This window comes from Boleophthalmus pectinirostris, unplaced genomic scaffold, assembly GCF_026225935.1.
Source record: "Boleophthalmus pectinirostris isolate CB_2022bp ecotype Guang Dong unplaced genomic scaffold, ASM2622593v1 HiC_scaffold_7, whole genome shotgun sequence".
NCBI lineage: Eukaryota > Metazoa > Chordata > Actinopteri > Gobiiformes > Gobiidae > Boleophthalmus > Boleophthalmus pectinirostris.
Genome location: NW_026571473.1, coordinates 17053366 through 17067054, shown reverse-complemented (window position 1 = coordinate 17067054; position 13689 = coordinate 17053366). Strand labels below are relative to the sequence as shown.

Below are 13689 nucleotides of genomic sequence, written 5' to 3'. Positions count from 1 at the left end.
CAAGACTAAAACCAGGACTAATCCAGTCCAGGTCTAAACCAGAACTAAAACCAGAACTAAAACCAGGTCTAAACCAGGTCTAAACCAGGACTAAAGCAGGACTAAACCAGCACTAAACCAGAAATAACACCAGGACTAAAATCAGGATTAATCCATTCCAGGACTAAAGTAGGACTAAAGCAGGTCTAAACCAGGACTAAAACCAGGACTAAAACCAGTGATCTCATATATAAAGCATTTCTCTATCAATAATATTTTTAATATGGTTAAGGTAGTATTAAGGAAAGACTGGACTTTTTATTGTCTTTAAGTAGACAAAAGTTATTATGTTCAGATTTCCTTGTCTTTGCTACTTTACAGCAAACAGTTTCTTATTCATGGAGACTTGGGCTCAACAACCAATTTGGAGAGATTTGTTAAACAATAAATTACTTTATAAAGTCACTTTTTTTGTTCTATATCAGTCTTTTGATCTGCCACAATAATGTAATAATGAATTTAAATGAAAATACCTCAAATTGAAGGCTTTTCTCAGCAATTTTTAGGTGAGATTAAAATGAGATTAATTAGATTAATTAATTACAGATCATAATTAATTAATCTCTAAATTTTTTTAATCGCATGACAGCACTAAAAATAATACTAATAATACTAATAATACTACTACTACTAATATATATATATATATATATATATATATATATATATATATATATATATATATATATATATATATATATATATATATGGACACACTGATAAACTTACCATATATATATATATATATATATATATATATATATATATATATATATATATATATATATATATATATGGACACACTGATAAACTTACCAGCTAAAACCAATCAATGTTGTTTATATAAGCCTAATGTAAGATAGATATATTTCACAATGGAAATTACTTTGACACAGTAACGCACACATTACAATTACCAGCAAAAGATAAACGGTAACAACATTCAGGATAATTAATGGGAAAGATAGCCAAAGACTTGAGAGGCTTAAGTTTGCTCAGATAGCGATATGCTTTTAAGGACCGCAGCTTGACCCCCATGAGTTTGATGGACTGTAGTCTATGGACCAACACAAAAGTAAAAAAGAAGAGGAAATAGCAGGTGTTCTGACGCTGTCCCTGGATTTATTGGCTAAATGTTTCACGACTTCTCTGGTTTCAGTAATGTAGGCCTTTCTGTGTATGTGTCGTGTGCCTTTAATATCACAGAGGCTGTTTGACCCACCGCAGAAACACCAGTGCGCATGCGTGCTTGGCATAGCAACACTTTGAGACAGTAGCGCAGGACGGGAGGACTGTGTTTGCATTTGGGGACATACACAGGTAAATATAACTGTTCATTCTTTTCATTACGTGTGTAATACTACATATGCTTTCAGCATTGTTGAAGCCTATAATACCAATAAGTGTAAACTGCGTTCGGTACTTAGTTTACGTTTATTCCCATTAAAAAATCAGACACGAAGCTGGAGAGGAGCACTCATCCTACAAATCATCAGCGCTTGTCAATACACTGGGCTGGTCAAGCTGCCCGTCGTGCTAAGCAGTGATGTTACCTCGAGTAAACTAGTTAACCTAATTTCAGTCTTAATCTGATTTAAGAATAAAATAGTAGTTACATATGCTTATGGACATTGTAGCGGTGGTGGCGCCTTGTTTGCGCTCGTCTACTCCCTCTGATCTATTTCCAGGGGACATGAAGAATTCCCGTAACAGCCATGTGAAGGCTGAAGCCGCCATTGGTCAAGGACGAGTGTCATGTTTGCGACCCTTTGTCACTGCTGGAAAAAAGAAATATGAACTCCTTATACACAGACTTTAGTGTCATTTAATTAAACTGCTCACTTGAAATGAGCGTATGAGCAGTTATAGTTCTATAAATCCTTAATCTACCAGTCCACTGTTTTGCAAAATCTTTTTTTGCAAGTTTTTGTCTGTTATGTGAATTTGTGTGATCCCATACGGATCACTGTTCAGATGATGTACATATAACTTACTAACAGGCTATTGTGTTTCTTTTGCAGCTCACCCCAAACAGTCCTACCCACAGTATGGGGAGTGGTGAGTCACTTTCATATGAATTATATTGTACTGCACAAAAAAAGTAGCAGGGCACACTCGTTTTCACAGAATTTCCCCTTCAGTATCTTTTGTATTTTAACCTACTCCAGTTTCGTTTTTCAGGTGTTTGCAATATTCATCCCTCAGAGGAATGCGACTTTTCAGGTTTTTTTAATCCACTCTCCACACACTAGTTCTAAATTTTCTCTTGGATTTTTAAATTTTTTTAGGCCCTCAACTATTCCATTTTGGTGATAGCCACACTTTACTAGTTAACTACACATCAAAAAGCACTCATGATCAAAATATACTGGAGAGAAACCACAAAGCTTTTGTAGTGCTTTTCTTTTTATTCAGAATCTATGAACAGCAAAACTATTATATTATAGCTATTATATCGCTATTGACACAGTTCTTCACGAATACTCTCACTCTGGTTGTCTATGGTTCTTTTTCAAACAATGTAAACTTGTATTTTTGCTCATAATGCTCTTCTCTAACTCCGTACTCTTCCTTCTTGTTCACAGTGTTCTTGCCAGCGGATGCAGCCCACTCGGTGCTGCGCCGACTGCGCAGGGCCAACTCCATGTTAGAGGAGATGAAGCAGGGGAACATCCAGAGGGAGTGCCGTGAGGAGACCTGCACCTATGAAGAGGCACGAGAAGCTTTTGAGAATGACGAAAAGACGGTGAGGATATTTAATGTTTTAAGTTTGTGTAAGACCAGTGGAGTACAACATCAACTATATTACTATTACTATTTTCGGATCTATGTTATAATCAAAACAGACACAGAGATGTGTTTTGTTTTATTCACAGATGTTTAACATGCAAATCCTGCATACTTAGGCTGAGTTCCTCTCTTTAACTGAAAACACTGTATTCTACCTTGTGATGTCATGTGGTAATACAGGAAGTGCTCCACTGTGCTTTTAAGCTCAATACATCATCACTAAAATTATTTGGATAATTTCAGCTGTAGCTGTTATCTTGAAAACTACCACTACAAAACATAACAAGGTGGAACACAGCATTTAGAGATGCAGACAGACCAGAATTACTCAAACCTGTGAGAACAAAACAAAACACCAGGTGTGTTTTTGAAGGGTAACAAAAGCTCTCAAGACTAAATTTTGCATAATATAGGACCTTTACATTTGTTTCAGTATGTCTGTGAAGAAAAACTCATAAATCCCCTCAAAGTTTTCCAATGTTTTAGGGACAGTTTCATGGAATGTGGAGTTTTCAGAAAGTGATGGTTATCAGCAGGAAGAACAAACCAGTGTGTTCGGGGAGATGGGAGGGGTGGAGTAAAACTATTGTGAGGCTGCATTCACACATGTGGACGTACACAATCATGTAGCCACTTTTGTTTGACCTTTGTCCCCAGTAGTGCCATATAAATCCAGAGTTCACTCCAAATAGTGCAACATTGTTTTGTGTTGAGGTTGAAGTTTGATTTTTATCTTACTTTCTGTGTGTCTCTAGAAGCGTTTCTGGGAGGAGTATGTGCAGGAAAGTAATCCATCCGGTGGGCTGGACACAGTTGGAGCAGTCAAGTCCCTGTACTTAATCGTGCCATTGTTGCTGGTGGTTCTAATCATTGCTATTATCGCCATCACTGTCTGGCGCTGCCACTTCCGCAAACATCCGCAGCGCAGCCCGAGCCTGGGACACTCTCACCATGACCACGTCCTTTCAGTGGTCTCTATGGACGCTTGGGGGCGTAGTTATCCTCATGGTGACCAATCAGAACTGAGCATCCACAGCAGTCCAGCTCACGGTGGCGGATCAGAGCCCACCACATACAGAGGCAGTGCTGCAGACCCCCCTCCATCATATGAGGAAGCGGTGGGTCATACAGATGTGCAGATAGAGAGTGAGCCACCCCCACAGTACGATGATATTGTCAACACCAGCACTGCATATGTCATCAGCAGCCGTGCAAAGTAAAAAGCTTTATTAGCTGCAGACTGTGGCAGTGGACTTTTAGCACTCCTGTAACATCACCAGCCAACCCAACTTGCTAAATGGTTTTGTCTTTGTTGGAGCCGTTCTTGAATTTGCACTAACCTTTTTTGTCATTTGATACTAAGAACAAAAAATTTTGATTAATGAATTAACTTAATTTAGGTTCTTACAGTCTAGCAAATGGTTGAGTGGGCATAAATATTGTTGCATGTGACAGAATAGGTTGAATTGCCATACGTTTGCAATAATAATATGCAAATAGAAAATGCATTGTTGTTGGGCAGTGCCAAACACTTTCTACTAACTTAAGTTACATGAGTTATTACAGTTAAAGTTAAAAAGGTTTGTAGTTTGTAAGAAACAAATTATTTTATGCTCAGAAACATCATGAGTTATGTCTAGTGCGTTTGAAACAAAGCGCTCAAATCAAAACAATAAAAACAAATGCATACATTTGTCTAAACCTTTGATGTTGCAGTGTAATATAAAATGTAAATACTGTATATGCTATGTGAATCTATGCAGCCAAGTAGCAGTGCTTGGAGTTGTTCATAATTAATGGCCTATATTGATTACTTGTAATGGTGGCCAGGGAGCCTAACTGTGAAAGTCCCTCTAGTGTCTCCCTCTTATAGAAAAATGTAACTAATATTGGCTACAGAACTACAGAAACATTAGTTATTCTGCCCATACTAACTGTGCACTAAAGGTGGAAGAAAGAAAATGGGAAGAAGGAAAATGAAAGGGAAAGGCAGTAGTGGACAGGTGATGCAAAATGACATTGTAATATTTATTCCTTATGAAAACTGTTTAGATTGTATAATCTAATTGTATATAGAATGGGTTGTGTGTATGAATGACATCTACATTTACTGCTTGTGAATGCAGTAAATGCACATACATGCACTGTATTAAATTGATTATGTAAGCACTTTCTGAAGCTCATTTGAGCTGTTATGAACTATAGGATGGTCTGGCTTGCCAATGTCTTTTCAAGCAAAATGTTTTATGCAATAATGCTGCATAAAGTCCTACAACCAGATACCTTTACCTAACGTACACTGAAGCTGACTCCACACCAGCACTGCTTTAGTTTTTACTGTACCTTTGAGATGATTCTGAACCTCAGCACTTGACACATTCTGACAGACTTGTATACTTACCAGTAATGTGATCTAATGTACTGTTCATTAAATCTACTATGCCTTATACTGAATACGATATGTTAACTCTAATGCAAAGAATATGGTTTAATATTGTGTTGAAGCTTGAAATATTTGTCTAAATAAACATTTCACTTTTCTAAACTCATCTTCTGACTCAAATCAAAGTCCAATAACTTCCCTAAACTGACCTTGTTTGACCACAGCAAAAGTACCACTTCATCAACACACCATCCAGACCCACATACATAACATATTTGTTTCCATAACACCTTTTATTTTTTTTAGCATAAATGTCCAAGGTGCACATTGGTTCACAAGAATAAAGTCATCTTTACAAATTAAAACATTTGCAGATATAGATGACTTTAATTATAATCCCCTATAATAAATTCAGCAACAAAAGTGGCACAAAAATAAACAATATGCTAGTGCATTATTTGCATCATCTAGTAACAAAGAAGAAATAAAATACAAGAACTGACATAATTAAATTTTATTTATTTAATGTATTAGCTGCTTGGCACATAGATCAAATCAAACAGGTCAACAATGGTAAAAAATATTATTTAGACATTAACATATTACACCCACTCCTTTGGGTTTCGTAAAACGTCCAGCATTTCAGCCTCACGAGTCCCTTTGACAGGCTCATGCATGTACTCCCACCTGAGTATGAAAAGATGTTACCATGCAACACAGGAGCCACATTTCAGACACACAAAAAGGCGCAATTTGCATAATGGTTATCTTACCTGGCAGTAAGAGGAAGGGACATAAGGATGCTCTCTATTCTAGAGCCTGGTGTTGCCAATCCAAACTTCACACCTCTGTCATATACCAGATTAAATTCAACATACCTGTAGAAGAGATACAACATTAGACAGTCTGTCCCACAGTAGTCATTAAATGGTTTTGAATATGAACAGCAATAAGCAAAAGGAGGAAATGTGTATTGTGTATACAACATGTGTTGTAGTGTGTTATTTCACATGTTTACAGTGAACAATGATGATCTTCTATTACAAACGTTAATTTCAAAATGTTAATCCAACAGATAGTAAGCATTTGGGATATAAACAATGTTACACAATGTTAATCATTACTGTGTGTTAAAATTTAGTCAGATTTTCATCAAACTTAACTTGACTTTCTTTTCACAAAATTTGTGACATGGAGGGCAGAGGGCATTATGAACCCTACTCTGGTAAACTTTGCTCACCTTCCTCTGCGCACTTGCTGCCAGTCTTTCTCTTCTTGTGTAAAAGAGTCATTCAGGTGTTTGTAAACAATGGGCAGATAACAAGGCACTACAGTACGTGCACAGCTCTTTACAAAGCTGAACACTTCCTCTTGACTAGGGGAGTCCAAGTCATCGAAGAAGATTCCCCCAATACCACGAGTCTCTCCTCTGTGCCGTATATAGAAGTATCTGTCACACCTAAAAACAAAGAGTGAAGAAACATTTATCGGTAGTATAAAAACCACAATAAGGCCTAACATACAACATTTTTTATTTGATTTGGTAAAATAACCGCCAAGCCCAGACCGGCCAAAGACACACACCCATTCCCTTAAAATTATTAAGTCACTGATGATTAACTTCAGAGTTCAACGGCTTTTCTGCAACAGCAAAGATTTTATTCTTATCACCAACTCCCAGTAAGGATACACCCTTTGAAAAACTCCCCTTAGGCCTAAATGTAAGTCATGTGGTTATTCATATGCTATTTTCTATTCATTTAACACCATACCATTCTTTGAAGTTGGGGTAATGTTGTGAATGATGTTTATCACAAGCATCCTTTAAAGTTTTGTGGAAATGAAGGGCATCTTCTTTGTTTATGTAAACTGGAGTTAGGTCAGTGCCTCCACCGAACCACCACTGCTTGGAACCTTACAAAAACACATTTACAAGGGCATAGAAAACAAAGGTTGGCATTCAATGTACACAATAGAGGAATTGAAACACAAAGCATTACAACATCTCCAGTTAAGAGCACATCTACTCACCATCTTCCTCTTCAACCTCAAAATATCTGTAGTTGAAGTGTACTGTGGGTATGTGAGGATTTTTGGGGTGAATAACAGAGCTTACGCCCATGGCAACAAATGGTAGTTTACCTGAAAATATGGAATAACATTTTATTACGCATAAAGTATCTTTATTTCTGACATCCTATACTTACCATCTTTGCCTTTGAGGACTTTACCCCTGCTCCTCATCTGACGGGCTGCTTCTTCCGTCAAGTTTCCAAAAACCACTGAGACATTAACACCAGCTTTCTCAAACACCTTCCCATCCTGCATCACACAGCTAATTCCTCCACCGCCTGAACATCACAAACAGATCCAATACGGGATAAGTCTGCATCTTAGCTGAAACTATCAAAAATGTCACATTAAACCTTTCACCTTCACTCCTATCCCAGCGGTCCACTTTAAATTTGCCACCATCCACCTCCTCTAGAGCTTTACAAAACTCGGCCTGGGTCTCCATAATCAGCATCTCCATCCTGGTCCGCATTTCATCCTTTTTTCTCTGAAGCACGTTCACGTCTGTCACTGGTGGAGACATGAACCCCCTGCACCTCTCCAGGATGTCCCCCTCCTGCTCCCGCACCTCCGGCACTGGAACGACTCTCGTTGCCATTTCAGCCCGCTGAAAGTGGCTTGCGTTAGCTACAAGACCCGCTACTGCAGCTGAGACCACAGCGGCTCCGCCGAGAGCCAAAGCTCTCCTCCCAATTCGGCTGGTCGCTGATTTGCCCGTGGTCCCATAGGACATGAGCCGAACACCAGTGCCTCTGGAAAACCATCCCGCTCCCGGAAGCAAAGTGCAGGGCACACTGTGAGCAGAGGATAGCGGTCCACTTGAACAAGCTAAGCTCTTGAAATGAGCGCCTGCACATTGCCTTGTCGCAGTCCGAGCCGTTTTGCAAAGGACAATGGTGGCCATGTGTAAACAGTAGCCTCGCGCTTACAATGTGAAGCGATGAAACAGATGAATCAGTTTTATCAACTGCTCAAAACATACCAGAAGTTGCCTACGTGCGTTATCACTCGACCGTCTACAAGGAGGCGTGTTGCTCTTTGGCCGTGATAGATGCATCTTGGGAACTGTAGTCACTGTCTTCGGTCTTCTATTTTATTTAATTTCCAAGTTTAACTAACTGAACTACATTAGCCACAAAGCAAAGAGCTACAATGAAACGCCCGACCAACCGTAGAGTTGTCAGATGGTCACATGGATGATGGTCAAAAAAACTGCGCTCGAGCTAAATTTAACATTTTATTAACATGTAAGTAAATATGCTTATTATTATTGCGCTGTACAAAGCAGCTAAGCATTTGATTAATAAACCTATAAATACTTTAATACGTTTAATAATACATCTTAGTTATAGTAGCAGATGTTTAGTCAGTGGCAACAAGTGGGAATAACTAGATATTTCATATTTGCACTGCTTAAACAGAAAACAACCCTGGGCCATAAACGTGACCTAAACTTGCATTAATACGCATGCGCGGACTGTAAAGCGTGTTGTGTATCTCCATGACGACGGTTCACATAAAGCCTGCTCTGGGCTGGAGTAGATTAAAGTCTCTGGAGCTGTGTCTGGATAAATGTGGGGCACTGTTGTGGGAAATACAAGGACTAAGCGCACTTTTGGACGTCCTATTTTAGCACTTTTAATTCAAAGAGGTTACAACAACGTAGGCTAAAGTAAGTAGTTTGATAGCCCTGAAAAGGAAACAAAACGGGTGTCTTTCTTTTACATAGCGTTATCATTTATGGTAGCTTTTTAACTTTTTACCTACCTAAATTTAATTTCTCCTTTGGCATAGCTACCATTTTGATAACATTTGGTTGGTCTAATTTATGTTTATTTTCACTGTCTATCTTTGTAAGATTAGGCTATTATAACTCAAAGCTTCAGACACAAACAATACAGACACCCGTGGGGCCTCAAAATAATGTCTTATAATAATAAAATAATAAATGGATTATTTGTTGTTTTCACATTCATAGCTCATCTAGTAAGCCATATGTGACCTAGAACATAGATTATATTAATGTTAATATCATTTACTTTTTCTATATCTTAAAATTTATACACTATTTTGCTTTGCAGCTTGAAAAAACACATCTCTCTTTGTTCATTGGTGGAGAATGAATGAAGTGGTTTGCACCAAGTCACAAGAGGACTATGAGGATGACTTTGAGAAGGACCTGGACTGGCTTATCAGTGAAGAGGGCCGGAGTGAGTATCAGGTAAGCCTTCTCTGGACCACATATCCTGTTTTGGGGGTTTGTCATTGCCCTACTTTGTTGTATTGAATTGACTAATCTATTTACTAAAACCTGCATGGTGGTAGTGTTGCCTCAGCTTCTGACCCTGCTCTGGTAAAGCGTGACAGTGAGTAGTGTTGAGTTACTTGATCGGCTGTATCTTACGACTTGTATGTGAAACCTACTCTGCTGACATGAAGTGACATACTTTCACTGTGCTATGGCTGAATGCAATATTGATGAACAGGCTTACACATACCTGTCCTCACACTAGTCTATTATCTGCTAACTACTCATTCAGCTATGAAACCTGAACACCCTTTCTCTCCACTCACAGGGGCCAAACTATGATGACATTGAGGCGGAAATAGACAAAGAACTAGAAGAGGAACATACCCACACAGTGAAACATAAGGACATGAAACAGAGGGAGGAAAGGAGAGATAACAAAATACTTGAATTAGATGATGAGGAGAGATGGCCTTCACCTATGGACCCTCTTGAATATGACTCAGACAGAGACAGCCCCAGTAAGTCCTCAGATCTAGTACCCCCTCCACCAGAGATAGATGAACAGACAGAGGAGGAAAAGAAGTACATATTGGAGAAAATACAACAAGCAAACCGTGAACTTCAGGACCAAGAAGCCCCCGATATGACACGGCGCAGACGGCTGCATTTTAAAGAGACACTGGTTGATTTAGTTGTACCCCCCATGCAGTTTGAAAAAGACACAGGGAAAAATGAAGACTTGAAAGGGAACAATATGAGTAATAATGACACAAAGGACACACAAGCAGAGAGTGAAGTGTCTGGAAAGTTATCCGAGCTAAAATTGTCACCACGAGAGGACCGACTGTCAAATGCAGATCTGAGAATGACTGGAGACAGCAATGAAGGAGGTATGGAGGGGAAAGAGGGGAGAGTGCTTATTGAAAAGGATGGGAAGTTTGACCTGGTTAGTATAAAAGATGTAGAAAGTCAAGGACTTCTTCCTCCCATCTTAAGTAGTGACAGTACACATTCTTTGTCAAGTATCTCTAGTAAGAAACATTCTGCTTCCTTCTCCCCGCGATCATTTGCCAGTCACTCTTCGTCCAAAAAAGAGGATAAAATGTGCACTCCCAAGCCTCCTTCTCAGCCCCGGGTTAGGCCCAGCTCAGCAAGTCATGGTCTCAGAACGAGCCAGGGCCGAGGAACCAAGCGAAGAGTCCAGTCTGCTACAGGGATGTCCAGCCAGACCACATTCATGCTATCACCACAGCAAAAAGAGATGCTGCTCAAAATCCAGGAGAAAAAGGAGAGACTTGCCAGAGAGGTGAGAGTGTCAGAGGTAATTAAAACAGACTTTAACAAAGCCTCATTAGTGCGAGTGATGCTGACATTCTGTTTTTTTTGTTGTCATGAGTCAGGCAGAGGAGAAAAAACGTGAGGAAGAAGAGCAGAAGAGACAAGAAAATGAGCTGGCATTCAAAGCCTGGCTCATGAGGAAGAGAGAGCAGATTGTGGAGGAAAAGCGGGTACAACGGGCACAGGAAATGGAGAGGATGAATTGTAAGGTGCTGTGCATGTGTATACAAATAAAAAAATGTATAAAAAACAACACTTATTTACAAATCTAATTTCAAGATGTAAAAAAATAATGTTTTTACAAATATGTTTAAAATTATGCAGAAAGACACAATTGATCCAGAGGAGGCCTTCCGACACTGGCTGCAGAGAAAGCAGGAACAGCAGCAGAAAGAGAAGCAGCTGGTGGAGCTGAGGAGACTGGAAGAGGACACTAGTTACCTTCTGCACAGCCGGGAGGACTGTGAGCACGCATTCAGACGGTGAGTTGAGTTTAAGGGTGCTCTTCCATTAAACACACTATATCTGTTTATGGTTTAAACTGTTTCCTGCTATTGTTGCTATGGTTCTCAGGTGGCTGAGGAGGAAGCGTTTAGAGAGGCAGGCGGAGCAGCAGGCCGCTCGGGAGCGCTCTCGGAGGTTAGTATTAGAGGAGAGACAAGCTCGCCGCATGAAAGACCTCATGTGCACTGTCAGTGACGCCAAGCCATTTAGATTCAATGAACAGTTGTCATACCACTTCTAAACCAGCGGGCCGTGTCACTTCAGTGAGACGGGTTTAAATTCAACCTCAGGGACAAAGGACTTGAACAACATTAACTAACATCACAGAGGATTTTGTTTTATTGGTTTAAAATTTTTGTTTTGTAAAGGTCTTGCACTCGTCATTTTCCGGACATAAATTAAATGTAGGGATGCATTTCATCCCTATTGAAGCTAATGCACTTTATTGAAAATGCTGTATTTTATACCTACAAGTTGGGGTAATATTTGAATCCAGCTGCTGTACCTTTTGTACTGTAAGCCTTACAATCATGTTAGACAGAGGCTTATGTGTATTAGACTCAAGGTTAATACAGTACTGCAACGTCACAGTAATTATTTAATAGTATTTTTTATATACCGTACATACATGTGTTTTGTTGTTTCAAATAAAACATGATACTACTAAATAAAGCTGTATAATTTTATTTGCATATACACATACATAAAGTGTATGCTACAACATTTTATTATTAAATATCATAACAGTAAAAGTGGCCAACATCTTGCAACATAATCAACAGAAACCCAATGAGCACAAATAAAATAAAATTAAGATTTACAGTGCATGACTCTGCAAGGACATAGTTATTAAGAAATAAAATATGTATTCCTTGAAACAGGAACGACTGGCATTTGCTTTTATGAAAAAAGCTCATCATATTACTAACAGTTACAGGTGTAGCTGTCTAAAACTTATAAATAAACACCAACTCTTCTCAGTGTACAGGTAAACCAGTTTCTCTGTGCCCCAAGGCATTTTCTCAAAGAATAACAAATAAAGTAAATAAGTACACATTTCAGAGTGCATTCAATGTTCAGCAACAGAGAGTTTGTTCAAACAGTGCACTAGCTAAATAAGAATGACTGAAAAACATTAAAATGTGAATGTAAGTTGTGTACTGACCATTGACATTGTAATTGGAATCATGTTTATCTTCACAGTATACACAACCATTAAACAATAACTCTACGTGTATGTATGCAGACAAAAAAGTCAAGTACTGGTGTGTGGCATCACACATAAAGTCCTTAATAATATAATACATAATTACACTTAATACAAAAATAGACATGTTCTTATCCAAAGGACATTAAATAAATATTAAAATAATAAAGTTATTTTAGTGAGGAGAAGCAAGCATTGCAGTTGTTTGTTTAGAGTTCATCTTTAGGGTTGATGTTGAGACTTTGTGTCCACACTGACTGTGTGTCCAGCGCTTGGATCACTTCATCAGCCTGCAGTCTCTCCTGTGGGAAAATCATTCAAAGAGTTAGGCCTGATATAGAAGCCTTATTGTGAGTACTATGATGAATGAAAGTTAGCTCTTACTAGTTCTCTGAAAAGAGGATCCATGGTGAACCATAAAGCCACTGCACACCTCTGTCCATTGGTCACTGCCTTCACTCCGTGTGGGTTCTCTCCTCCAGATGAGAAACCCACCATTCGACCGCACTTGGGCTTCACTGAGGCCTGGGATAACAACAGTGTCAATGGTATCAGTCTGGTATACATGATTTCATTTTAGGATTTGCTATTATAGGATTTCCACTTATTGCATTCCTGAAGTACTGTCGATAGTAAAATAATTCGGCATAGCTGTATACCCATTCTGACATAAATCTAATCCAAACGTAGGTTTACTGTGGCCTGTCAAAAATCCCCTGTAGTAAGTTAAGAAATGTAATTACCGTGACGGTTTTGGCATCCATTTCTGTGAAAATAAATTCTCCCCCATCAAAATCTCCATTGAGATACAGTAATGCACTAAAAAGGTGAGACATCGTAAGATATGTTAAGATCACAGACCAAAGTAACATCTCTGTATGCATTAGGCCTGTTCTCTTTCTCACCTGTAGTCTCTGTATGTGTAAGCAGGTGGTTCCTTCCAGCATTCATTGGCTTCAGGATCCAACAGGCAGTTATCCGCATGTATAGGATGGCTCAGGTCATTCCTGTGATCTTGCTGACCTAAATAGAAACAAAGCCGAAAGTAAACAAAACTTAAACAAAACCTTCATTAATCTCTTTCAGTAGAAAATATAGACCTGA

The 13689-nt window shown here is 38.9% G+C and overlaps 4 protein-coding genes across 5 annotated transcripts in view; 2 read left to right on the top strand and 2 right to left on the bottom strand.

Annotated features, from left to right (window-relative positions):
• Positions 1 to 1238: 1238 nt before the first annotated feature.
• On the top strand, positions 1239 to 5378 carry prrg1 (proline rich Gla (G-carboxyglutamic acid) 1). Its single transcript, XM_020924709.2, has 4 exons — positions 1239 to 1359; positions 2061 to 2097; positions 2625 to 2785; positions 3585 to 5378. The coding sequence occupies exons 2-4, from the start codon at positions 2088 to 2090 to the stop codon at positions 4047 to 4049; spliced, it is 636 nt and encodes a 211-aa protein (XP_020780368.1). The 5' UTR covers positions 1239 to 1359; positions 2061 to 2087; the 3' UTR covers positions 4050 to 5378.
• A 333-nt stretch (positions 5379 to 5711) lies between these two features.
• cpox (coproporphyrinogen oxidase) lies at positions 5712 to 8291 on the bottom strand. Its single transcript, XM_020924695.2, has 7 exons — positions 7646 to 8291; positions 7420 to 7563; positions 7244 to 7354; positions 6985 to 7126; positions 6453 to 6671; positions 5986 to 6090; positions 5712 to 5899 (listed from the first exon to the last, which is right to left on the bottom strand). The coding sequence occupies exons 1-7, from the start codon at positions 8187 to 8189 to the stop codon at positions 5815 to 5817; spliced, it is 1350 nt and encodes a 449-aa protein (XP_020780354.1). The 5' UTR covers positions 8190 to 8291; the 3' UTR covers positions 5712 to 5814.
• A 149-nt stretch (positions 8292 to 8440) lies between these two features.
• Positions 8441 to 11991, top strand: ccdc181 (coiled-coil domain containing 181). 2 transcript variants are annotated; one of them, XM_020924641.2, is made up of 6 exons: positions 8441 to 8532; positions 9367 to 9506; positions 9862 to 10842; positions 10937 to 11083; positions 11199 to 11356; positions 11448 to 11991. In XM_020924641.2, the coding sequence occupies exons 2-6, from the start codon at positions 9405 to 9407 to the stop codon at positions 11617 to 11619; spliced, it is 1560 nt and encodes a 519-aa protein (XP_020780300.2). In that variant the 5' UTR covers positions 8441 to 8532; positions 9367 to 9404; the 3' UTR covers positions 11620 to 11991. The 2 variants fall into 2 exon arrangements, with proteins under 2 accessions (XP_020780300.2, XP_055020660.1); XM_055164685.1 differs by having other exon boundaries at positions 9862 to 10857.
• Positions 11992 to 12136: 145 nt separating this feature from the next.
• The window catches only part of p3h2 (prolyl 3-hydroxylase 2), a 42984-nt gene continuing 41431 nt past the window's right edge, over positions 12137 to 13689 (bottom strand). Inside the window, 4 exon segments of the mRNA XM_020924684.2 lie at positions 12137 to 12887; positions 12970 to 13110; positions 13329 to 13404; positions 13491 to 13608. Of these exon segments, the coding sequence (XP_020780343.2) occupies positions 12795 to 12887; positions 12970 to 13110; positions 13329 to 13404; positions 13491 to 13608 (428 nt within the window). The 3' untranslated portion in view covers positions 12137 to 12794.